We start from the raw sequence: 24,995 nt of genomic DNA, 5'->3' as shown, positions 1-24,995 counted from the left end.
TGAGCAATTCCCGGATCCCTTGGAGCTATTCCCAGAAGAACTCCTGGAGCAATTACCGGAGGAACTTCTGACGCAATTCCCGAAGGAACTCCATATGAAAATCCCGGAGGAACTTCTGGAGAAATTCCCGGAGTAGCCCCTGGAGTAATTCCCAGAGAAAGTCCTGGAACAATTTCCGGAGGATTTTCTGGGACAATTTACGCAGGAATCCTTGGAGCAACGCTCGAAGGAACTCACGAAGCAACTCCTGGGGGAACTCCCGGAGAAACTCAAGGAGTAAAAGCCCGAGGGACTCCTGGAATAATGGAGGAACTCCATGTGCAATTCCCGAAAGATCTTTTTGAGCAATTACCGGAGAAAATCCTGAAGTAATTCTCACAGGAACTACTGGATCAATCACCGGAGGAACTCCTTGAGCAATTCCTGAATGAACTCCTCGAGCAATTCCCGGAATTACTGGAGTGATCCCCAGAAGAACTCCTGAAGCATTCACTGGAGGAACTTCTGAAGCAATACCCGAAGGCACTCTATGAGCAAAACCCGGAAGAACTCCTGGAGTTATTTCCCTCGGAAGTCCTGGAGCAATTCTCGGAGAATACCTGAATACCCGTAATTACAATTACGGGTATTCAGTGATTACCGGAGGGAGTTCAGGAACAATTTCCAGAGGGACTTCTGGGACAATTTACGGAGGAATCCCTGGAGCAACGCTCGAAGGAACTCCTGGAGTAATTGACGGAGGAACTCATGGAGCAAATCCCGGAGGAACTCATGGAATAATTTCCGGTGGAACGCCTTGAATAATTTCCGAAGGCACTTCGGGAGCAATTCCTGAAGGAACTCACGGAACAACTCCTGGAGCAATTCTTGAAGGATCTCGTGGAGCAAATCCCGGAGGAGCTCTTGGAATAATTTTCGGAGGAACTCCTGGAATGAATTCCGGAGAAACTCCATAAGAAATTCCCGGAGGCTACTGGAGCAAGTACCGGAGGAACTCCTGGAGCAATTCCCGGAGAAAAACCTGAAGCAATTTCCGAAGGAACTCCATGAGCAAATCCCGGAGGAAGTTCTGGAGCAATTCCCAGAGGAACTCCTGAAGTAATTCCCAGAGGAACTCCTGAAGTAATTCCCAGAGGAACTCCTAGAGCAATTCTCGGAAAGACTCCTGAAGAAATTCCCTGGAGCAATTACCGGAGGAAGTCCCGGAACAATTTCCGGAGGATTTTCTTAGACAATTTATGGAGGAACCCCTGGAGCAACGCTCAAATTCACGAAGCAACTCCTGGAAGAATTCCCAGAGGAACTCATGGAGCAAATCTTGGAGGAACCCTGCAATAATTTCCCAATGAGCTCCATGAGCAATTCCCGAAAGAACTCCTCTAGCAATTCCCGGAATTCCTGAGTGATTCCCAGAAGAACTCCAGGAACATTCACCGGAGGAACTTCTGAAGTTATTCCCGGCGGAACTCCTGGAGCAATTCTCGGAGGAACCCCTGGAGCAATACACGGCAGAACTCCTAAAAAAAATCCCGCAGGAACTCCTGGAACAATTACCGGAAGAAGCCCTGGAACAATTTCCGGAGGAACTTCTGGGACTATTTACGGAGAAATCCCTGGAGCACCGCTCGAAGGAACTCCTGGAGCAACTTACGCAGGAACTCCGGGAGCAATTTTTGGAGCAAACCCCAGAAGAACTCGTGGAATAATTTCCAATGGAACTCCATGAGCAAATCCGATCTTAGAACGCTTGGAGCGATTCCCAGAAGAACGCCTGGAGCCGGTAATTGCTTCTGAACTTTTGAAACAATTACCAAAGGAACTCCATGAGCACATCCTAGAGTAATTCCTAGTGGGACTACAGGGGGGATTCCGGAAGAAGCAACTGGAATGCCCGAAGGAATTCTAGTCAAATTCCTATAAAAAATTCCGATGGAAATCTTGGAGGCATTTGCACCGAAGTTTCTGGAAGAATTCAGACATCTGGAAGAATCCTTGGTGGTATTACTGGAGGATTTTACAAAGGGATTCCTTAAGAAACTCCCAGTGGAACTCTTGGAAAAAAACCCTACAATATTCTTGGAGGAATCCTCTAAACAGCTTCTAGAGCAATTGCCTCTTCCGGCTGTTTCCGGAATCACTAGTATTTTATTGAATTTCGTGATCATTTTTTTTTTCCAAATATCATTGACAAGTTAGAAGTTAGAATTTGGAACAAAACCGGTGGAACCGTGCAGAATTTGGTCTATTTAGAACCGTTATAAATTTGGACCAAAAAAATGGATCACCGAAAACGAACTTAAAAGATAGAAGTTCTAAAGATTCCAGGAGTGTATTAGAGAAACTGTTGAGGAAGGTTTTCGGTGGGCAAGTTTTCCTTAACCCCTTGGAGCCGGATTGTTTCGCCACTGCTGTGCAACCTCGCTGGCTTCGAACACGTTTGTTCTGCTGGGTTTCATCGTCGAGGACATTATATGACCCCTCCGGCTCTAAAGAGTTAAACCATTCCGTGTTTGATAATTGCAGCAATTGCAAACGAGGCTTTTTGGAAGATTCGGAGATAAAGGAGGAAGCCTATTTCAAACATAATCAAAAAGCAAGATTGTATTCAGAAATTAGAAATGCCTATTCACGTACATTCTTCAAATTCGGAACGTCCAGGTTATTCGTAAAAACATTTGTTCTTCTCAAAACATCAGCATCATCTCCACAGCAGCTCCGCATCAGTCCGGAAATCCTGTCCATATTGGTTTTGCACATCTAACTACCGATTCCGAGATCGATTCAACCGGACTCAAATACGGCCAAAACGCAGCACTATCACATCCACAATATCGGTACAGCTAGCAAATCTAATAGCGCGTCCTGCTTTCGGGGCAGCATCAACTCCGACGGCAAAACAGGTATCTGAATCTCCGGTACCGTTCCGACTTTTCTCGGCAATCTTTCGGATACGGTCCGAATCCTTCCACCACAGTAAAGTACTCAGCAGTTCCATCTGAAAATTGAAAAGAGAAGAAATCTGACTCTAGAAAATATTTACTAAAATTCCGCAGACACCTACCTTGAAACTGTTGATCATTTTAGAACTTTGTTGTATTGCTACTCAACCGGAAGAAAAATGTTTACCGAATTCCGTTCCGGGGTAAGTATTCCGGGGTAAAATCCAACGCGACCACCGTGTTGCGTTTGTGAAAACAGACTCAAAACAAACACCGGCCGTTGTTGCAATCAGGGCGACACATAAAAATATACTGCGGCATAGAAAAAATCAAGTAAACCATCTAAAACTTAATAACATCTTCGTATATTATACAGAAATAATTTTGATTGAAGATTTCTAATAGTTTATTACGTATTTATTTGAATAAAAATGGAAATATTCGATAAAATAATTAAATATTATTGTTGATGTTCATTAAGTACGCTCTTATTCGAACGTAATCCTGAAACTCTTCCCGGTTGACAGATGTGCGAATGAACATCGCATTTGTTTTGGTTCATTCTCTTTCTCACATCGAAAATGAAGCTCTCACCTCACTCGAGACGACAATCAGAATCGAGCGACAAGAGTCGCGTGACAACGAGGTGAGAATTGTCGTCGCGTCTCGTACGACACGCAGAATAAACGTGTTTGACAGTGTTTGTTTTGATTTTATTTTTCGGTGGGTGGTGAATTGGGTGGTAAGTAAGCGGCTGGAAGCACGTGGTTTCTCAAACTGTCAACTTCACGCGACTGCACTGTGGCAATCGGTTGTCTAGGTGTCGCTAGTGAAAATTTACATAGAAAATTTAAATAAATTTGTTCGAGCTAGAACGTCTGTCTGCGATAACAGGTAGCATCGATATGATTGATTGTATCACCGATTTATAATCCAGTTTATGATAACACGAATGATATGAAAATGATATCCCGTATGGCTTACACGGACAGAAATGTTGTCTGATTGATATAACCTTTTCTATGTTTCTCTCAAGCTTTGAAGATATTCTTGGCATAATAGCTTCAAATGGTTGATTCACAATAATTTGATGCCTACACCAAGCATAAGTTGCATTTGAAACAACAGCATTGAACACCAACCATCAAACGCTTAAAACAAGCATAGGGTAATTGTTCCCTTCGTTGTGGTAGTACCTAATGTTGCGGTAGTGGCATTTGAGCACTTTTTCGACTGAAATGTTACCAAAAGGCATTTTTAATAGATGTATTATGCTTAATTTATAAGATTGCACTTTTTGTGTGCTTAAGTTTTGCCCAAAAACCTAGTTTAAAAAAATATTTTCCTTAATGTGTCTGCTGCTGTGTTCCTATTGTTGCGGTAGTGTTCCTAATGTTGCGGTATCCCATATGATTTCAATGGGATACCGCAACATTAGGAACCGAAATTAAATTTTACCTCCATAATAGGAACAGTGTGCCTATTGTTGTGGTATGCGATTATTGATCGAAAACAGAGAGAAACGATAGTTTTCATATTTTTCCCAGCAAATTTTGATAGAAAACTACCGACTAACGTTTTGAAACCGTTCATTAGATGGTACGATCATATTTTTTGGAATTAATTTACCTTATTACCACAACGATCGGCACACTTACCCTATATGTCATTACTTGAACCCGTATTGGCCGAGCCTCCTGACTGCTGCCTACTCATTCATTGTTCATCATGGCGGTAGCAGAGGTAGTTCAAAGTGACGACGACGATAATGTCGTCTTGTCTTGATTTTATATAATAAACCGTTTACTGCCTGCCATTGCGTGAATAGTTTATTCCTGGGGAAATAAATAGTGTGCTTTTGGTCAAGAAATCTTTACGGGATTCACCACTTCATCTTTAGGTAAGTGTGTCGCTGGCAATGGATTGCATGCATTCGCAAACTCATGATGTACATGTTGTTTTTAGTGTTTTCCGGGTGCAGAATGAAACTACACCACCGATCGAAGATGGCCCGAAATGCAGCGACCGTAACACCGAACCCGAAGTAAAAGCCAGGTCAGCCACCGGAATCAATGCAATCCTGGACAAACTGGAGTGCAAAAATTGATTCCTCATGGATGGTTTCCACCGGACGGCTGTGCAAGCCGAGAAACTAGATGACCTGTTGGAGAAGCGCAAGACCGCGCTGAATACTGTGTGGTGGAGTTCGGATTCGAAAAGAGTCTACTGGTACCGTACCACCGGTCGTTTCATCCAACAGGCCAGCCGGTCATATAACTAAGTGTTCGCCCCACCGAAGGTCCCAATGAAATGCCTGGAAGTCAACCACAAGCAGACCAAACCCCTGGCCGACTATTTAGCCCTGCGTGGATTGCACTTCCGGGTCAATTCCGCTCAAAGTGCGTCACTAATATTGGAGAACATTGTTATTATCTGCACCATTATAACAAATTTATAAATAAAGCATATGCAAGGAAAAGTTTTGCTAATTGAACGTTCCTGAATGGTGGTTTTAAGTGCAATATGCTACAATTAGAAATGCAACATAACCTCATTTAAACGATTTTTTGTGTATACCCAGAACAACCATCCGATACAGTTAGTTTAAGTCTCAAGTTCAGGGTAGAGAGGGATTAAGTTAAGCATAAACATGCTTGCATCCACCATGAGAATAAATGAGCTGTCAAACCCTCAACAATAAATATTGTTGATTTATGTATAATATGATAGAGTCAACAATATTTTTTGCTCTAATCAGTTCATCATTTCTGATCATTTCAAGCTTCTGTTATGCTTCGTTCAATGGTATTAAGCGTAATACAATCTCAAAAAGGGCTTATATAAAAGTCAGTGCACAAATATGCTTGTTCGCGACCGCAATATGATTGATATAACTTTATATTTTTCTCCGTGTATGTATGATACCGTTTTATTCGGGATGTTTCTAATGGAAGTTTGTTAGGGAGTATGAGGAAATTAGTCTATGGTATGAGTACACTCAGGAAAATTGCCCCATACTTAATGGCAAATATCCATGTGCCAAACCACATCCAAAGTATATGCAACCAATACCCGATTACGCAGGCAAATTAGCACATGAATAGTATGTGCTCTAAATTGTATGAGTCGCTGCTGTATGGTGCCTCATCAAAAGTATGAGTCGCACTGATGAAAAACATTTGTTAACCCCCATTGCAAAAATCCATGTCCCGGACACATAGAAGAAATGAAGATTTTTTTCCCAGTGTAAGATAAGTTGACATATCCTTTTCTAACAGGAAAATCCGCATTTATCCGTTCCTAACCGTCGCTAACCGCTGATGATGATGATGATGATGATGATGATGATGATGATGATGATGATGATGATGATGATGATGATGATGATGATGAACGCCCGCATAGACAATTACAATTTGTAGTATGTTCCAAACAGTTTGTCTCCTGTTTCTGTTAATGTTACTGTACCACAATCAGGTACTTTTCTGTTGAAAACTATGATGCTCATAGCGTTCGACCATCAGCTACGGTCTAAGTAACGCATATCAATTTGTAACAGTTTGTTATACTGTGCAGAAATTGTCAAATGTTATAGCGACGAAAACCAGTGAAACATGGTGGGAATATGGCCTGGCCATTTCTCAAATGGTTTGTGATTATATTTGCGCAACACATCTCTACATGTGTATATCACTGTATGCCACTTAAATTGAACAGTTTGCCAAACTGTTGCACACATTGCTGGTATTTGTAAAGCCCGAACTTTTCAGTTGCGGTTTTATCAGAAAAAAAACGAAATCTCTCGTGAAGTCGCTTGTGAGCTGTGTGAAAACCCCAACTAAAAACTTGCTGCGGTGAACGAGCTGAAGTGTCTGGAGCGGTCAGGGGTAAGTTTTGCATTATTCCATATTTTTGTAATACTCATAACTCATCGGGTGTTAATTATATTGCAGAATTCGTGAACTTTCTCCAACAGCATGAGTCTCATTCCTCCTGACTCTGTGTGACTGCGGGGATTCCGCAAATTGTACGAAATTCGCCCCCATCCGGAAGAGGACCCAGTAATCATCGTAGGTGCTACCGGATCCAGGATTGCATCATTACATGCCTCGCTAGTCAGGTGATTCCAGCAGAATTATGCGATGAGGTCGCCAAAAGTGATGTACTTTGGAAATATAGTCGAGATGAATTATTTATTAAATAAAAAACGGTGAACGCATAGCAGACTTTTTATTTTAACGGTTTTAATGCAGAAGAACCATATACCATAAGCTTAATTTACCATAGATGACCATAAATCAACAATACCACATACACCGTTCGTTTTCCTTCCAGATTTACTGTTTTACTGTTCTCTAACTATTTGTCATGCAATGAATTGACTGAAAAACTGGATAATAAATTGACCATATCATTTACTGTTTTGCGAAAAATTTGTTCGAGAAAACGAGCGATTTTTTATGGTAACCTATCTTAACCGCCTATTCAACATACTGTAATTTGGCAGATTACCATTTGTCAAACTGGCAAATCTGTACGTGGTATGGTTAGCTTACTGTTATCTCAGACAGTTTGAAAAACGGTTAAATGACAATTGTTAATAGTCATCTACAGTATGAGAAACGCTGCATTTACAGTTCACGATTATGCGGGCGATATCCATGTGTACGATTTTCGCCTCACAAGTTGACTTCTTCGCAGTCGATATAGAGAATCCGAATCCCCGCTTTGTCGACTGCGTCCGGCCTTACGCATACAATCTGTCAAAATCAGCTGATGCTGGCGGCCGAAGAGCGACCGAGCACCAAAACAAAACCATCCCAGTCAAAACACTACCATGGATTTGGAAACGCAATTCCTGAGTTTATCGACGAAATTCCTGTTTATCAACTGCGGTGGCCAGTCCAGTGAGTACCGCAACGAGCTGAACACACTTCTCAACGAGTTAAACGGATTGGACTACAAAAATCAACAGATTTCCGACGTTAGGGTAAGTTTTTTGGAACAGCTGTTTTCGAGTGCGATGGAATGATTGGTTTTTGTTTTGGACGCAGGCACCGATTCGGTTGGTGGAGTCTTTCGTGAACATTCCCACCAGCGAGGACACGCTGATCGTGAAGGCATGCTACCTGACCAAGACGCTCGTCAGCCGCCAGAAGATTACCCTTCCGCCGAATGTGGCAGCGGTGCAAATCAGCTGGTTGCTAAAATGTCTGGAACGGTGCTTCTACCAGGTCATTTGCGAAGTGCTGGGAACGTTGCAGATCCTGATGAAACACTGCCGGGAGCATGTGGGAATGTTTGCAGAGTTCCTGGTGGGTAGTGGCGGAGTGTTGGTGAATTTGCTGGCTGATCCGGATTATCGAAGGGTAGAACGTGGTCGGACGTATGATCAGAGTTCCCCGGGGGAGATCTATTTGGCGACGGTGCTCTGCTTGGAAGCTTTTCTGGTTTCGGCGGAGGGAAACGACGCAATGGAAAAGTACCTTCCGGGGATCGGAGATTCGATAGTGTCGGTAGCGTTCCGTGTCAAAAGCGATTGGCTTTCGGACGCTTCCTTCTACGGTTTGATGATATCGGCTTTGAACTGCTTGAGGTTGGTCTCCATCCAACAGGAGGACTGGCTCCGTGATCATCTGGGTCAACTTTTGGGAATTTCCAAAGCCTACATGATGTTCGGAATACCGGGCGTGAATCAACCGCCGGCGCAGAAAATCCCGGTTTCGCAGCAGGGTGTTCCGGAGCCGCAGCACATTCCCTTCAATAAGGGCGGGAAGGTGCCGAAAACGAGAAAAACGAGGACCATTACCAAGGGGAGAGGTGCCGGAAAAGGTGATGCGAAAAAGGGAGCGGCTGCAGCGAAGACAACAGGATCAACATGGGATGACAACAGCCGCCAGCCGTATTCGGAGCAGTGCTTCGTATTGGACAGTAAGTACAGCTTTTACAGTCATTGCCACTGGGCATTTTTTACAACTTCAATCTTATTTCAGCTTCTTTCACAACCTCCGCCCATGCTTCCTACCGTACAAGTGATTCCGATTTCTCGGAGAGTGAATCCTCCCGGGCGCAAATCGATCGTCACAAACTATCGAAGCTGCGGCTGACCGCGCTTACCCTCGTCGGCACAATTGCCCAAAGCGTCGAGAAGAAATTGATGTTCGGCTATTGGCACGCCCTGTTTCCGGACGAAAGTCGAACACCGGCAACGGTGTCACTGTTGAATTGTGTCCTCAAGGATCCATCGCGAAAATGCCGGATAGCGGCCATTCAAGCCATATCGTTCATGGTCTACAAAACGAAACCGTTTCTGATCCAGGCGGAAAGTGGAAAGAAGACGTCGGTTTCATTTACGCCCTTTTCGGTCGCTCTCGGGAACATGATCACCGAAATGTACGAGATGATCACCCAGGCCCTAGCGGATGAGAGTGATTATTCCGTCCTGACGCAGATCCTCAAATGCCTGACGGTGTTCATCCAGGCCACACCGTTCCATCGGCTGAAACCGGGAATCGTAACCAAATTCGTTCGGTTCGTTCGAATCCTAACCCGGCACAAGGATCCCACGATCAAGGTCGCCGCCCTGATGGTGATGGGCTTCCTGATATCCGTCAGCGAGATGACACCGGAAATAGCCGGAATCGTGGGCATTCCCAAAACAGAAATGGCCAACAAAACCAGGGAAACCCGCAAGAAGAATACCACGGAAGCGTTGAGCGTTCAGTATGACGATGAAGAGGAAGAGCTGGCACAGTCGGACGAGGAGCTGGAATCACCCCCTGTGGATGTCCCGGAAGGTCCATCCAACTTGCCAAAAATGTCCTGGTTGCTCCAGGTAGCGTTGGAAAATCTCGGGGTAACCATCAATCAACAGCACAAGGTGGTCACGCCGTCGGCGGTGATGCCCGTCCGGATGGAGTGCCTCCAGGTGCTCTCGGCCATGACCGGACACTATTCGCTTTTGGCTGATCATCTGAGGCTGGTGGCGGAGGCACTGCGGAATGCCTTTAACGATACCATTCCGGAGATCAAGTTGTACGCTGGGCGGGTGCTGGATTTGTTGGGGCATGCCATCAATACGTCGCTGCTGCTGAAGGGTGAGTACAGCTTTAGTTTGCATTGGCAACTCTAATGTGTACCGTCAAATGTGCCTGTGTCGAATATCAGAAAGGTCCATGCAACTCTATGAAACTATATACATACAGGTACATTATTGTGAGTCTACTTATAAGATAAAATATAATACCCTGAGTTTTCCAGGTTTTTTTTTTCGGGGAGAAACCTAAGTTAAGAAACTGTTTAACACAACTTTTTTTGAATATGATACAAAAATCAATTTCTGTTTTTTCCCCAGAGTTCTGTTGGGTCAATTGCAATAAGGCCGGTACCCCCTCTCCCGAATACGCCAGTCGTAGCAATTTCTAACCCCATAAAAAATTCTAGCTGAACTCTTTTGGAAATTACGAATTCGTTTTAGGACCAACCCAGAATTTTCTTCATGATTTTCTCACAGTGACTGTGAAAGAATCACAGGATACATTCCTTAAAGAACCTGAGTTCCTGAAGAAAACAACTTTACAGGAGCTGCAGGGGGTATTCTTGAAGGAATTTATGGCTGGAATCCAGAATAAATCTGTGGATGAACTCCCTAAAGATGTCTCGGAGATAATTGTGAAAGATATGTTGGATAACTTCTTGGGGAATTTTCTGGCTTCAGTATCCCTCTAAAAGTATCTTGAAGAATGCCAATACAAATTGCTGGAGCAATTCCTGTAGAAATTCTTCAAGAAATTAAAAAAAAAAAACTGCAGGTAATCCTGGAAAAAATCTTGGGTGAATCCCTGCAAAAGATGATTGATGGATTTCGGAACTTTCTGACCGAACCCCTGAATGAATTTTTGGAAAAGATCCCAAGAGAAATCACTACAGAAATTTCTGAAGCAATCTCTGAATAAAGAGCTTCCGGAGCAATCCCTGAAGGATCTTGGAGAAATCCCTGGAGGAACTCCTGCAAGTATGCTTGGAGTAAACCCTGTAGGATTCCTTGGAGAAAATTCTGAAAGGTGAAATTCTAGAGCAACTCTGGGAGCACTCCCTGTGAAAATTTCTGAAGAAATCGTTTGAGGAATCCCTGAAGGATTTCCTAGACAAATTTCTGGATGAACTGTTGGAAAAATTTTTTTAGAGGAATGCGTGGAGAAACCCCTGAAGCAACTCCTAGAGGAATCGTTGGAGGATATTCTGGAGGAACTTCTGGACAAATTCTTGGTGAAATCCCTGGAGAAATTTCTGAAAGTATACCAGGAGGAAATCGTTGAAGAAATCTTGGCGATCCTGGAGATATTTCTGAAGGAATAATTTGAGGATTTCCTGGAGGCTTCTTTGGATAAATTCCTGGACAAATGCCTGGAACAATCCCGAGATAAATTCCTAGATAAGTTCCTGGTGGAATCTCTAAAGGAATTATGGGAGGAACCTCTGGTAGAATTCCCAGAGCAATCGCTAGATGAGTTCCTAGATAAATCTCTGGAGTATCTCCTGGACAAATTCGTTGAGGAATTCCTAAAGGAAATCCTGGAAGAATCCCTGAAGGTATTGCAGGAGAAGTTCCTGGAGAGCTCCCTGAAGAAATGTCTGGATGAATTCCTAGAGCAGACACTGGAAGAAATCCGAAAGGAATCATTGGAGAAATTCCGTGAAACTATCCTTGAATGAATTCCTCGTGGAATCTCTAGAAGAATTCTGAGAGGGACTTCTAGTAGAATTCCCGGAGCAATCCCGAGACGAATTCCTAGAGAAGTTACTGGATAAATTCGTGGAGGAATTCCTAAAGGAATCGCTGCAGGAATACCTGATGAAAACCCTGGACGAATCGCAGGAGGAATTCCAGGAGAAATTTCTGGAGGACTCCCTGAAGAAAGTGCTGGATGAATTCCTGGAGCAAACACTGGTAAAAATCATGAAGGAATCCTTGGAGGATTTGCTAGAGGTAATCTGGTAGGAATCTCTTTAGAAATTTCTGTAGAAACCTCTTGAGGAATTCCTGGAGAAATCTTTAGAGAAGTTTCTGTAGAAATTCTTGGAAAAATCCCTGGAGGAATTCCTGTAGGAATCCCTGAAACAATTTCTGGAGGAATGTCAGGAGGAACTTCTGGACAAATTCCTGGCGGAATCCCAGGAGAAACTCTTGAAAAAATTCCGTGGAACTGTTCCTTAATGAATTCCTAGAAGAATCTCTAGAAGAATTCTGGGAGGAATTCCTGGAGAAATCCCTGAAGCAATTCCTAGAGGAATCGCTGGAGAAAACCTTGAAGGAACTTCTGGACAAATTCTTGGCGGCATCTCTGGACAATATCCTGGAACAATTTCTGAAGAAATACCTAGAGGAATTCCTAAAGGAATCTCTGGAGGAAAAATTCCTAGATCCCTGAAAAATTCCAGAAGGAATTTTTGGAGGAATCCAAGGAGGATTTTCTGGAGAAATTCCTGGAGGAGTCCCTGGAGAAATGTATGGATGAAATCTTGGAGGAATTCCTGGAATAATTCCTAGATAAATTCCGTGAGAAATTCTTGGGAAAATTTCTGAAGGAATCCCAAGAGGAAGTCCTGGAGAAATCTGAAGGAATTCCTGGTGGAATTCTTAAAGGTATTCCTGGGGGAGTCCCTGAATGAAATCCAGGAGGAATCCTATAGAAATTCCTGGAAAAAATCCTGGAGGAATGGTATTCCTAAAGGAATTCCCGGAGGAATTCCTAGAGGAATTCCAGAAGGAATGCCTGGAGGAACCCCTGGGGGGAACCTTAGAGAAATTCCTGCCTGTAGGAATTCCTGGAGAAATCTCTAAAGAAATTCCCTGATTTTTTAGAGGAATCTAAGCAGGAATTCCAAGAGGAATCCTGGAGGAATTTCTGAAGGAATCCCTTGAGGAATTCGTGGAGGAATCCTAGGAATCCTCAGAAATTGATCCTTGGAATTCTGCTGGAATTCATGCAGAAATCCAAGGATCAATTTCTGAGGGAATTCAAGGAGGAGTTTCCCAGAGAGAAATCCCAGGAGGTACTGATTCGCTGAAATTCCTGAGGAAAACCTGAAGAATCCTAAGAAGAGTACGTACAGGAACTATTGGAGGAATCCCGGAAGCAATTTCAAGAGGAATTCCTAAGAAAATCTCTAAACAGTTCCTGCACGAAGTCTTGAATAAATTCCTGGAGCAGTTTCTGTAAGAATTCTAGGAGGAATTCCTAAAGGAATCCTTAGGAGAGTTCTTGGAGGCATTTTTTTTTTAATAATCCTGGAAGCTGTTCCTGAAAGAATCATAGAAGGAACTCCCGGGTGAATCCCTGGAGGAATTCTTAGAGGAATTTGTGAAGAAGCCCCATGATAAGTCCCGGAAGCAATCCCATGAGGAATCTCAGGAGAACTTTTTTTTAGAGAATTCCTGGAAGAATTTCTGTAGGAATCCCTGGATAAAAAAAAATCTGAAGAAATCCATGTCTGCAGTAATTTTTGGACGGATTCGACGAACATTTCTCGTAGATTTCTTTGCGGGATTTCGCAAACAGTTTCTCTCGGGATTCCTTTTAGAGATTTTCAGAGTACCACCTTAAATTTCCTTAATAAAATATGGGACGAACTCCACGAGAAACACCAGCAGTTGCTCCGACAGAAATACCAGAAGAATCTGTAAAAAAAAAAACTTAGGAGAAAGTCCAGGATATATTCTGAAAAACTCTGAGAGACATCCCAGAATCAACATCGGAAGGAATCTTATGGGAGAAGTCCTGGGAGAAACACCGAGAGAAATCTCAAAAGAAATCCCGCGAGAACCGTTGGGAAATATACTAGCTTAAACTTCTGTAGAAATTCAAGGAGCAACTGTAGAGGCAAGCTATCGAAAATTAGGTAGAATTCTAAAAAGTTTTCCCTGTGTGAATTCCTGAAGGATTCCCTTTAAAAAGTTCTGGAAGCGCCTCTAGCATGTATGTACATACTTTTTTTAAAGTTGCAGTGGCTTCCGCACAACCAAAACCTGCACTGCCGTGACTTTTCTGTGATTCGTGTGTTGTTTGGAATAATCCCTGGTGGACTTATTGTAAGAATTTCTGATGAAATCTTCAAAAATACTGCTGGAGGGATTCCTGAAGGAATCTCTGGAAAATTTTTAGGCATGCTGTTTGAGAAATTCCAAGATAAATTTCTGGAGAAATCCCAAGAGAAATTTCTGAAGAGATTCCCTACACAAAACACGGATATTCCTGGTGATGTTCCTGAATAAATTTTAGGATATGTCCTAAAACAAACGTTGGAGGAAACCCTTGTGGTATTTCCGGGGGAATTTCTAAAGGAGTTCCTTGAATTTTTTTTTTGCAAGAATCCTTGAAGAACTTTTCTTGGAAAAATCCTAAAGGAATCTCTGCAAGAGTTCAAGAAAAACTCAATGGATAACTTCTTGAAGGAGTTCTTGGAGAAACACAGAATCTCAGGATATATTCCTGAAAGAATCGCTGGACGAATTTCTGAAGGAATTCCTTTGCAGGAGCTGCACAGAGTATTCTCAAAGGAATTAATGGATTCCTGAACAAATGCGTGGATGATCTCCTAAAAGATTTCTGGTTGATAATTGTGAAAGAATACCTGGATGACTTCTTGGCTCCTGTATGCGTCCCACTAAAATTATCTTTAAAAATTCCAACACAAATCGCTTGAGGAATTCCTCTTGAAAGCCTCGAAGTTATTCAGAAAAGTCTTCAGATAATCCTGGAGAAATTCTTGGGTGCATCCATGGAAAAGATGATGGCAGAATTTCTGATTTTTTGAAGGAACCCCTGAATAAATTTCTGAAGAAATCACTAGAACACTTTCTGAAGCCATCCCTGGAAGAATTCCCGGAGCAATCCTTAAAGAAATTACTGGCGGACTTCTTGTAAGAATTATTGCCGTAATGCCTGGAGGAAACTCTGGAGGATCTCCTGGAGGAATTTCTGAAACTTTACCTGGAGGAATTTCTGAAGGAATCCTTGAAGAAAATCTCAGAGCGATCCTTGGAAGAATTCCTGAAGGAATTATTGGAGGAATTCTTGGAGGAGTCCCTAGCGGAATTCCGGGAGGATTCCCTGGACAAATTTCAGAAGAAATCTCTTGAGAAATTTCTGGAGGAACTGGTGGAGGAGTCCTTGTAGGAATTTCTGGAGGAATCCTTGGAAGAATTACTGAAGGAATCCCTGTAGAAATTCCTTAAGGAATTCCTGGAAGAATCTCTAGAGAAACCCCTGGAGAAATTCCTAAAGGAATGTTTGGCGAAATTCATGAAGGAACTTATGAAACATTTCCAGGAGGAATACTTGGATGAACACCTAGAGGAAACCCTAGAGGAGTCTCTGGAAGAACCCTAGGCGAAATCCTAAAGCAATTCCTGGAGGATTTCCTAGAGAATAAATTCTAAAGGAATCTATGCAGGACTTCTGGAGAAATTACTGCAGGAATTCCTCGGATAAAAATTCATGAAATGCCTAATGAAATTCCTGGAGGAATGCCTAGGGAATTTCCTGGAGCAATCTCTGAAGAAATTCCTGTATGAATCTCTGGAAAAATTCTTGCCGAATCCCTGGAGGAATTCGTGGATTAATTCCGGGATGAATTCTTGGGGAAATTGCCTTAGATATTCTGAAGGAATTCCGGGATAAATGCATATAAGAATTCCTGGGGTAATTCCTGAAGGAATTCTTCAAGCAATTCCTGGAGGAGTGGTTTGAGGAATTCCTAAATGAAATCTCGGTAAAATGCCTGGAAAAGTTGCTGGAGGAATGTCTGGAACAATGCATAGAGAAATATCTGGAGGAATTCCAATGGAAGTCCCATGAAGAATTCCTGGAGGAATTCCTGGAAGAATCCCTGGAGGAATTCCTGAAGGTATTCCTTGAGGAATGGCTGTAAAAATTCCTAGAGGAATCCCTGCAGAAATTCCTGGTGGAATCTAAGACGAATCCCTGAAGAAATTCCCTTAGAAATTCCTGGAGGAACTCTTTCAGAAATCCCTGGAGGAATTTCTAAAGATATTCCTGGAGGGATTTCTTGACAAATGCCTTAGAAATTCCTGGAGGAATCTCTAGATAAACTTCTGGAGGTATCTTTAGAGGAATTCCTGAGGAACCCCTGCAGAAATTCCAGAAGAAATCTTTGAAGAATCTCTGCATCAATTCCCAGAGGAATCCCTAGAACTTCTGTCCGTCTCCTGTCTGGGGGAATCCCTTGATGAATTCCTGGAGGAATCCCTAGACGAACCCCAGGACTAGTTTCTGAAGAAATTCGAGGAGGAACTCCCGAGGGAACCCCAGGTGAACGAATCTCTAGATAAACTCCTGGATGTATCTTTAGGGGAATTCCTGAAGGAACCCCTGCAGAAATTCCTGAAGAAAACTTTGAAGAATCTCTGCATCAATTCCCAGAGGAATCCCTAGAACTCCTGTCTGTCTCCTGTCTGGAGGAATCCCGTGATGAATTCCTGGAAGAATCCCTAGACGAATCCCAGGAAGAATTTCTGAAGAAATTCGAGGAGGAATTCCCGAGAGAATCTCAGGAGGAGTTTCTGAAGAAATTCCAAAAGAAAGTACTGAAGCAATCGCAGAAAGAATTCTTGGAGAAATCCTGAAAAAATCTTTAGAATAGTTCATGGAGGAACACTTGGAGGAATCCCTGAAGAAGCCCCAGCAGGATTCCCGGAAACAATCTCAAGAGCAATTCCTAAGGAAATCCCTCAAAAATCCTGAAGGGAGCTCTGGAGCTATTTTTGGGGGAGTTCAGAAAGAATTTCAGAGGAGTTAATGCAGAAATTCCAACAAGAGTTCCGGAACGAATCCTTGGAGGAATTTATAAAATAACCTATGGAGTTGTTCCTGAAAGAATCACATAAGGAATTCCTGGAGGAAAACCTGAAGAAATTCTCGACGAAATCTCTATGGGGGATCCCGGAAGCAATCTATTGAGGAATCCCTAAGGAAATCCCAGGAGAATTAGTTTAACGAATTCCTGGGAGAATTTCTGTAAAAATCCCGGGAAAAAGTCTGAGGGAATCCATGCCTGCAGTAATTTCTAGACGAATTCTTGAAAGAATCCTTGGATGGACTCCGAAAGGTTTTTTTCTTTTGCTGTTTGTTTTTCGACATGGCATCTCGCCTCTAAAGGTTTTTTGTTCAAAATGTTTAAGGAACTCCTGGATAAATTTTTGAATCAAAAAATGTCTGGTAAAATTTTCTAAAAGAATTCCTGAAAGAAATTCCTACAGAAACACTTCGAATAATTCCAGATGGAATTATTGGATCAATCTCTAGCGGAATTATTCTCCGAAGAAATCTCTGGAGGAATCCATACTGGAATCACTGAAAGAAGCTATGAGAAAATTCCTGCAGAAATTCGTCGATGCTTCCTTCCAGAAGCATCTGTAGTTTTTTTTTAATGAAATGAGTCGTGGAAGGAATTCCTGTGGCATTTCTTGGAACAAGCCCTGTAACAATCACTATTAGAACCCCGCAAACGCCCATGGAGGAATTCATGAAGGATAAATTCCAGGTGAAGTCCCTTGAGGAATACCTGTAGAAATCACTGGAGAAAATTCTGAAGAAATACCTGGAAGAATTTCTGAAGGTGTCCCTGGAGGAATTCATAAAGAAATCTCAGCATTTTTTGCTCTTAGCATGACGTTTGTTTAAATTGTAAACTAGTGGAAATTCCTAAATTTTGAGCTACATACTACAGTCTATAGCAGCATTTGGTTCTAGAAAGTACTTCTCTTTCCCTACCGGAACTGGATTCGGCATTCTATGAACGAAAATGACAAAATTTAACCATTCTACCAAGTTTTATATTCTTTGATAAAATATAGACGGTGCTCTTAGAGAAATACTTGGCGAAATTTCTTGTGATTTTCGAGAAAAAAAAGTTTGATAACTATGAATAAAATATTAAATTATCAAAACAAAATAATTTATTTCATGAGAGATTTTTTCTAGAACATTGATAATCTTTTGTTGGCTAAAATTACAAGAAAAATTATGCCCCCCTCTGGCTACGCCCATGATTGGGGCAGATTACCGCTTCCTTCCACTCCTCCGGTAGCTGTTCGGTTTCCCAGATCCTGAGTCAGGATTTCTGAACATTAACCGGTGCAGACTATCCACTTATCCGCGAGCGGTAATGGCGGCGGCGGGCATATCCAACCGGTTCAGATTTTGACGTTTCTCGGAGGAAAGTCAAAACAATTTCATTCTCCTCCTCACCCCTTTACCTACCGTTTGGTGGCGTCAACCGATTGCGATCCCCAAGAAGCGTCAAAATTTGAATCGGTTATTTGTGCCCGCCGCCGCCATTACCGCTCGCTAGACACTATCCACTTATCCGCGAGCGGTAATGGCGGCGGCGGGCATATTCAATCGGTTCGGATTTTGACGTTTCTTGGGGGAAAGTCAAAACAGTTTCATTCTTCTCCTCACCTCTTCGCCAACCGTTTGGTGGCGCCAACCGATTGCGATCCCCAAGAAATGTCAAAATTCGAATCGGTTATTTGTGCCCGCCACCGCCATTACCGCTCGCGGATAAGTGGATAGATTCCATAGACTCGCGGAGACATGGTTGAGGAATACGAATTCAGTGTGTTTTGCCGTGAATTTAGAGTGTACCGAGCGAATATGACGTCACGCAATCCATTGTTGCTATTGAAATCGTGACGTCATGCTCGTTTGGCTACACGAACTGACAGTTTTTTTTAGCTACAGTTGTCTTCGCCTCCGCGAGTCTATGGAATCTATAGTGTCTATAATGCAGACAGGTTGCCAACTGCCTGCTGCGATACCATCCTTACCACCTGCTTTGTTTTTTTTTATCTAATTCATTTATTTGAGGCTCAATCGCGTTTAACGCTTTGCGGAGCCAAAGTATTTTTGTATGATATGTACAAATGCAATCTTATATATGTACCATAGTTAGTATGGATCGGAGCCAGGGTACTCGTGGCAGCTCGAGGTTAGTAAGTCACAATGTTTTAAGGATGGGCTTGGAAAGGACTGGAGTTAAGGGTTCTCTGAAGCTCATCCGGGCGGTGTCTTTGGCTTAGTGTTTTCGTCGCCTTATAGTGTTGGTACCACCTTGTCGGTATTTGTCTGCCGGATGGCCAGGAACAAAACACAAAAAGACAAAACAGAGAAAAAGAGACTGGGGAAGAGAACACAAGCGAATTAAACATTTATACCAGCTGTTGCGGCGAAAATCAGCCATTCTACCCTTTCGTAAATGGCAAAAGCAGCCGTATGCTGTTAGCCTCTCTGTAAAAAGATAAAAGAGAAACGGCCATACAGTAGTAACAGCATCAAGTGCGCTGATGGCTAGTTAGGTGCAAAATCCTAGTAAATTTGTGAGAATTTATAAAAGAGTAAATCAGATCCGGGTTGAACCGAAGCCGATAGTAATTGTTGACAGGTCGGAGATAAATCACTGAAGAATTGTAAGTAGTTTAAGAAGTATTATTGTACAATCGATGAAATAAAACAAACTATTTTAGTTTTAGCTGATACAAGCAACCACCAGTGTACTTCATCTGCTCAAAGAACTCCAGTACAACTCTCCCGCGGCAACAAACTAAAAAAAATCTTCATGTCGACACCAGAAGAATTGAGACCCATATGTACAATATGTACGGACGAAATCAAGAAAGAAGAATGCATTACCTGCAGCGTGTGCAAAACAGCCTTTCACCTTGCTTGTGTCGAAGTGCCGAATTCGACATCTATTCCGAGCTGGAAATGTTCCATATGTGATACTCTACCGTCGTTTGTTCTTTCAACCCAGATTGTTTTAGAACTGAAACAATTGAACGACGAGATAGCGCTTGAAAAAAGGTTTCTGCGGAGAAAATATCAGCTGTTGCGGGAGCATTGTGATCGCCTGCGATTGAATATCAATCATACAGATCGTTTGCACAGCTCGGACAACCAGGCTCGAGATGAACAAATAACGGATAGCCCCCGATACCGACAAATGGAATCACAGACAAACGGAACTGAAACGGATCTTCGAAAAATGCTCGCTCGACAGGCTATTCCTTCCGACTTGCCATCGTTCGCCGGCCATCCAGAGGATTGGCCAATATTCATTAGTAGCTACAATAATTCAACAGAAGCGTGTGGTTTCAGTAATGTTGAAAACCTCATAAGACTGCAACGCAGTCTTACTGGGCCAGCACGGCAGGCGGTGAGCAGTAAACTTTTATTGCCAGAATTGGTTCCCCAAGTTATCGCTACGTTGAAATTGCTATACGGTAGACCAGAACTGTCAATTTCTGCATTAATTGCTAGAGTTCGGAAAATAGATCCTCCAAACGGAGAAGACTTTAACTCGCTCATGTTGTTCGGAGTCGCTGTTCAAAACTTAACCGACCATCTTGTTGTAGCAGGAATGAAAAACCATTTAACGAACCCTACCCTTTTGCAAGAAATGGTCAACAAGCTACCAGCTCACTGGAAATTAAAATGGGCTTTCTACAAACGAGAGTATAACGATGTCACACTTTCAACGTTTTCTGACTTCATGGCGGATATAGTAACTGCAGCTAGTAAGGTGACAGCGGAAGCGATTGGACTTGAAAATACAAAACGCGATTCAGATGTTCCCTGTGACGAGTCAAGTGAAGTAGGAAGTAGTGAAGCAGAATACTGTCCCGATACTAGAAACAGTCGGAGAAGGAGAAGAAAGTGCCCTATTTGCGACGACAGCGAACATCGTATTGAACACTGCCACTCGTTTAGATCGGCAGAACCTGCACAACGATGGAACTACGTGAGTGTGTATCGCGTATGTCCCTGCTGCTTAAATCGCCACACACCATGGCCTTGTAAAACCGTCAAACAGTGTGGGGTTCAGGGCTGCGTACTTAAGCATCATCCTTTACTACATTCAGAATTGTCAGAAACATTTAGCCACTATTCCAATAATAAAAATTCATCAGGTAGAAATTTCCCAACATTGCCAACGAGAAAAGCAGAGTATTAGTAAGGTGCAGAGAGAGAAATCAGCTTTGAAATGTTAACTAAGTAGGATTGATGGTTTATGAATGAATAGAAAGTTAAATAGGTTTAAGATTTTTGCCAATGTTTTGTAACACCCAATACTCGTTGAGCATGAGGTATTACGGGGGGGAGGATGTTGCGGCGAAAATCAGCCATTCTACCCTTTCGTAAATGGCAAAAGCAGCCGTATGCTGTTAGCCTCTCTGTAAAAAGATAAAAGAGAAACGGCCATACAGTAGTAACAGCATCAAGTGCGCTGATGGCTAGTTAGGTGCAAAATCCTAGTAAATTTGTGAGAATTTATAAAAGAGTAAATCAGATCCGGGTTGAACCGAAGCCGATAGTAATTGTTGACAGGTCGGAGATAAATCACTGAAGAATTGTAAGTAGTTTAAGAAGTATTATTGTACAATCGATGAAATAAAACAAACTATTTTAGTTTTAGCTGATACAAGCAACCACCAGTGTACTTCATCTGCTCAAAGAACTCCAGTACAACTCTCCCGCGGCAACACCAGCAGAGCGAAGAAAATCGAAAATACATCCCATGTATATGACATCGCGGGTCCCCAACACATCTCTCACAAAAACAAAGGGTTGTCTACCTCGGGCCTCAAGGGTATCCAAAAGTAGTGCTCTGGAGGCGTCATTATCCGGGCATTGCCAAACTACGTGGTCGATGTCATCATAACCGGAACCGCACTTAGTACAAACATTGCTCAACGCGAGGTTAATCCTGTGTAAATGCGCATCTAGCGAGTAATGGTTGGACATAAGCCTTGACATCATGCGAATGAAATTTCGATTTACATCCAAACCATACCACCACACTCGCAAAGAAACATTAGGAATAATAGAATGTAACCACCGTCCCAGCTGGCCATCTCGCCAATCATTTTGCCAACTTTGAAGAGAACTCTGGCGAACAAAATGGAAAAATTCATCGTGTGAAATTCTTCTATCATAGATCTCACCTTCCTGTGCGCCCACTTTTGCGAGAGAGTCCGCCTTCCCATTGCCATAAATTGAGCAATGTGAGGGGACCCATACAAAGGTAATCTTGTATGATCTTTTGACCAGTGCACCCATCTGCTCCCTTATTTTTGTAAGAAAGTAAGATGGATGTTTTACAGGTTTCATCGACCGGAGTGCCTCAATCGAACTAAGGCTATCCGAGAAGATGAAGAAATGGTCTACGGGCATGTTGGAAATCATCCCCAAAGCGAAGTTGATTGCTGCCAGCTCAGCAACATAAACCGAGCAAGGTTCCTGAAGTTTGCGGAAGGCGGTGAAATTTCCATTGAAGACACCAGCTGCTTTGTTGGTTTTGAGCTGATGAATGGTATCCTTAACTTCCCTCAGCATGGGAGTTGATCATTTCCGTCCTACGATCTCCAGGCTATTCAGGTGCTCATCGCATATTTCGGCTCGCGGCACGAAGTCGTTGCGGGATGCGTTGAGCTTTTGGTAGAGTTTCCGTATTTCATGGAAACGGCGCAGCAGCTTCATTTCTTTGCACACCGGCAGCTTTATTTCTTTCCAGACGGCGTTATTTTCTCCGAAAGAGACGGGTCTGTTGTTTCCGCTTATGTTAGTAACGTTCCACGTTCTGCCATGTTCATTGCTGCAGCATTACTGCGCGTGCTGCGTTCGTCTCAAAATCTCTCTGCACTCGTCTTCGAACCATTCGTTCCGTCGACTTTCAGTTTTCCATGTAACCGATAGTTCTCTTGGCTGCTTTGTTGCGGGCATGCCTGCTTTGACTGTACTCCAACAGTAGTTCTCCAGAACTATCGAACACACCCTCGCCCGCCAACGCTGCCTCGAAATTCTGAGCGTTTGCTGAGGTGACGCGTCGCGATCGCCGGTACCGGACATCGTTGAGGACGGAGAGTTTGACAAGTAGTGCTCAGAGTCGATATTAGCGCCACGATAGGTCCTGACCTGAGAATCCTGACGTAGACGCTGAGGTTTCCAAACGTCGGTCAACAGTGTTTCCGCGCCTCTGCCTGTCGTCCCTGACGCTGTTTTTGTTTCGCGTGTGTTGCCGAAGCTCTGATAGATGGAATGCTTTACCTCTAAATGTTCATACCATGGATCGTGTTCAACACTCCTTCTGCAGTACTACGATTCCGAACCCGCGATTCTTTAGTAGATTGGCGAGTATGCGGGTGCTCCAAATGAAGTTGAGAGATCGGCAGTTCCACTTAGAGTTCATCTCTGACACTCGTAGATCGATCAGCCGCCCCTAACATGGAGATCAGGTGCCATTATCGCACGTAACTAGATACCCTAAAATCACCTCCATTATCTCTTGTACACCTGTTTGATTCGTGATCGTCATTTCTTCTGAAACCTTTCAATGTGTTCCCTGTCCCTTTCGCAGTAACCATCGACCCAGACGAGCTGAACACTTCGGTGGATTTCTGGGTCACCATGTTGCCAATCGTAACGGAGCAAATCCAGGACATGCAACAGAACACCTCGCTACGGACTATCTGCTGCGACGCCCTCGGCAATCTGGGAGTGCACGTGTTCGAGAAGCTTCCGGTAAGTAGCTGTTAGTAGATTTGTTGTGCTGTGACAATGTGTCTGACCTCAGACGTCTTCAACAGCGCGATCGGCAGATCGTTCTCGTATCCCTGCTAACCGGGTGCACCTTCGACGAGGACAGCGGCCTTAGTTCGGCGGCAGTCCGTGCTCTTTCCGTGTACATCCTGTTCCCATCGCTTAGGGATAACATCCTTTACATCGAGAACACGATAGAAGCCATATTGAGGATTTTGAAAGAACCGAATGTGGCTGCGCGAGTGAAGGCCAGCTGGTCGCTGGGTAACATCACGGATGCGTTGGTATTGAACAGTAGCGATCCCAACGTGGACAAGGTAAGTGACGTATTGATGAGAGAGATCCTGGAAGCGGCCATTGTGGGCGCCGGGGATAACGATAAGGTCCGCTGCAATTCGGTACGCACGATAGGGAACATGCTGCGGATATTGAAGGCGGAACATTTCTCGCAACCGGTTTGGGTGGAACTGTGCCAGAAGTCGATGGAGAAACTAGTCCAGAACATACTGAGTTCGAACAATGTAAAAGTCAAGTGGAACGCGTGCTATTCGATTGGAAATGTAATGCGAAACGGTTTGATGTTTAGTGAGGGTGGCAAAATCGATTGGCAGAAGCAGATCTTCCCGGCTCTTTGTCAGATAGTGATCAATTCGAATAATTTCAAAGTTAGAATTAACGCTTCGGCTGCATTGTCGGTGATAGATAGCCGGTCGCACTACGGCAGCTACTTCCTGACAGTCTGGAGTTCACTTTTAAAAGCCCTGGAACAATCGGATAACCTGATGGACTACAACGAATACAAGCATCGTGACAACCTTCAAGAACAGTTGTGCCTTTCGTTGTCACATTGTCTTCGGTTGGCCGCGAAGGATGACCTTGCGGTCATGGCCGCGGAACTACTGCCACTGTTTGACGCAGTGCAGCAAAACTGGGATCGAGTCGTGAACCGGATTCTTCCGGAGAAGTCCGCCAAACTGATGGAAGCTCACGTGAAGCTGCAGGAAAGTGTGAGGAATCCGGACGTCAAGAATGCCGTTCAGATGATCCTGAAGTGCTTCCGCAGCGAGGGCCATGGGATGTATGGGTTCTAGGAAAACAGGGATAGTGACATTTTTTTTTCTTAAGAATTGTACATTATTTATTACACTATAGGCACTTACGAAGTGACTAACTTCAGCGTACGTTTCTTTTCATTCGCAAAATATACCTTTGCTTATATGATAGTTAGGTACGCGTTTATCTATAAGAATTTGAAAGAATTCCTTTGCACAGGTAAGTTTGCTTCCGGAAAGAATGTGTTACATAGAGAATTATACGCTTGTGGCAAAACGTACCTACAACGGAAGAAAGCAATACGGACGTGATAACGATAATAGGGATCAATTTACGGTTTCCTTTTTGCATATTTGAGTTCGCAGTAGTTGGTAGGTATGTA

At 43.2% G+C, this 24,995-nt stretch overlaps 1 protein-coding gene across 1 annotated transcript; it reads left to right on the top strand.

Annotated features, from left to right (window-relative positions):
- The first annotated feature begins 7,717 nt into the window (after window positions 1-7,717).
- Window positions 7,718-24,783, top strand: LOC109409423 (HEAT repeat-containing protein 6). Its single transcript, XM_019682869.3, has 5 exons — window positions 7,718-7,929; window positions 7,994-8,870; window positions 8,933-10,036; window positions 23,379-23,542; window positions 23,608-24,783. The coding sequence occupies exons 1-5, from the start codon at window positions 7,777-7,779 to the stop codon at window positions 24,649-24,651; spliced, it is 3,342 nt and encodes a 1,113-aa protein (XP_019538414.3). The 5' UTR covers window positions 7,718-7,776; the 3' UTR covers window positions 24,652-24,783.
- The last annotated feature ends 212 nt before the right edge of the window (window positions 24,784-24,995 follow it).

The sequence above is a fragment of the Aedes albopictus genome, chromosome 2, assembly GCF_035046485.1.
Source record: "Aedes albopictus strain Foshan chromosome 2, AalbF5, whole genome shotgun sequence".
NCBI lineage: Eukaryota > Metazoa > Arthropoda > Insecta > Diptera > Culicidae > Aedes > Aedes albopictus.
The sequence above is the reverse complement of the archived record's forward strand: the minus strand, read 5'-3'. Positions and strand labels throughout refer to the sequence as shown.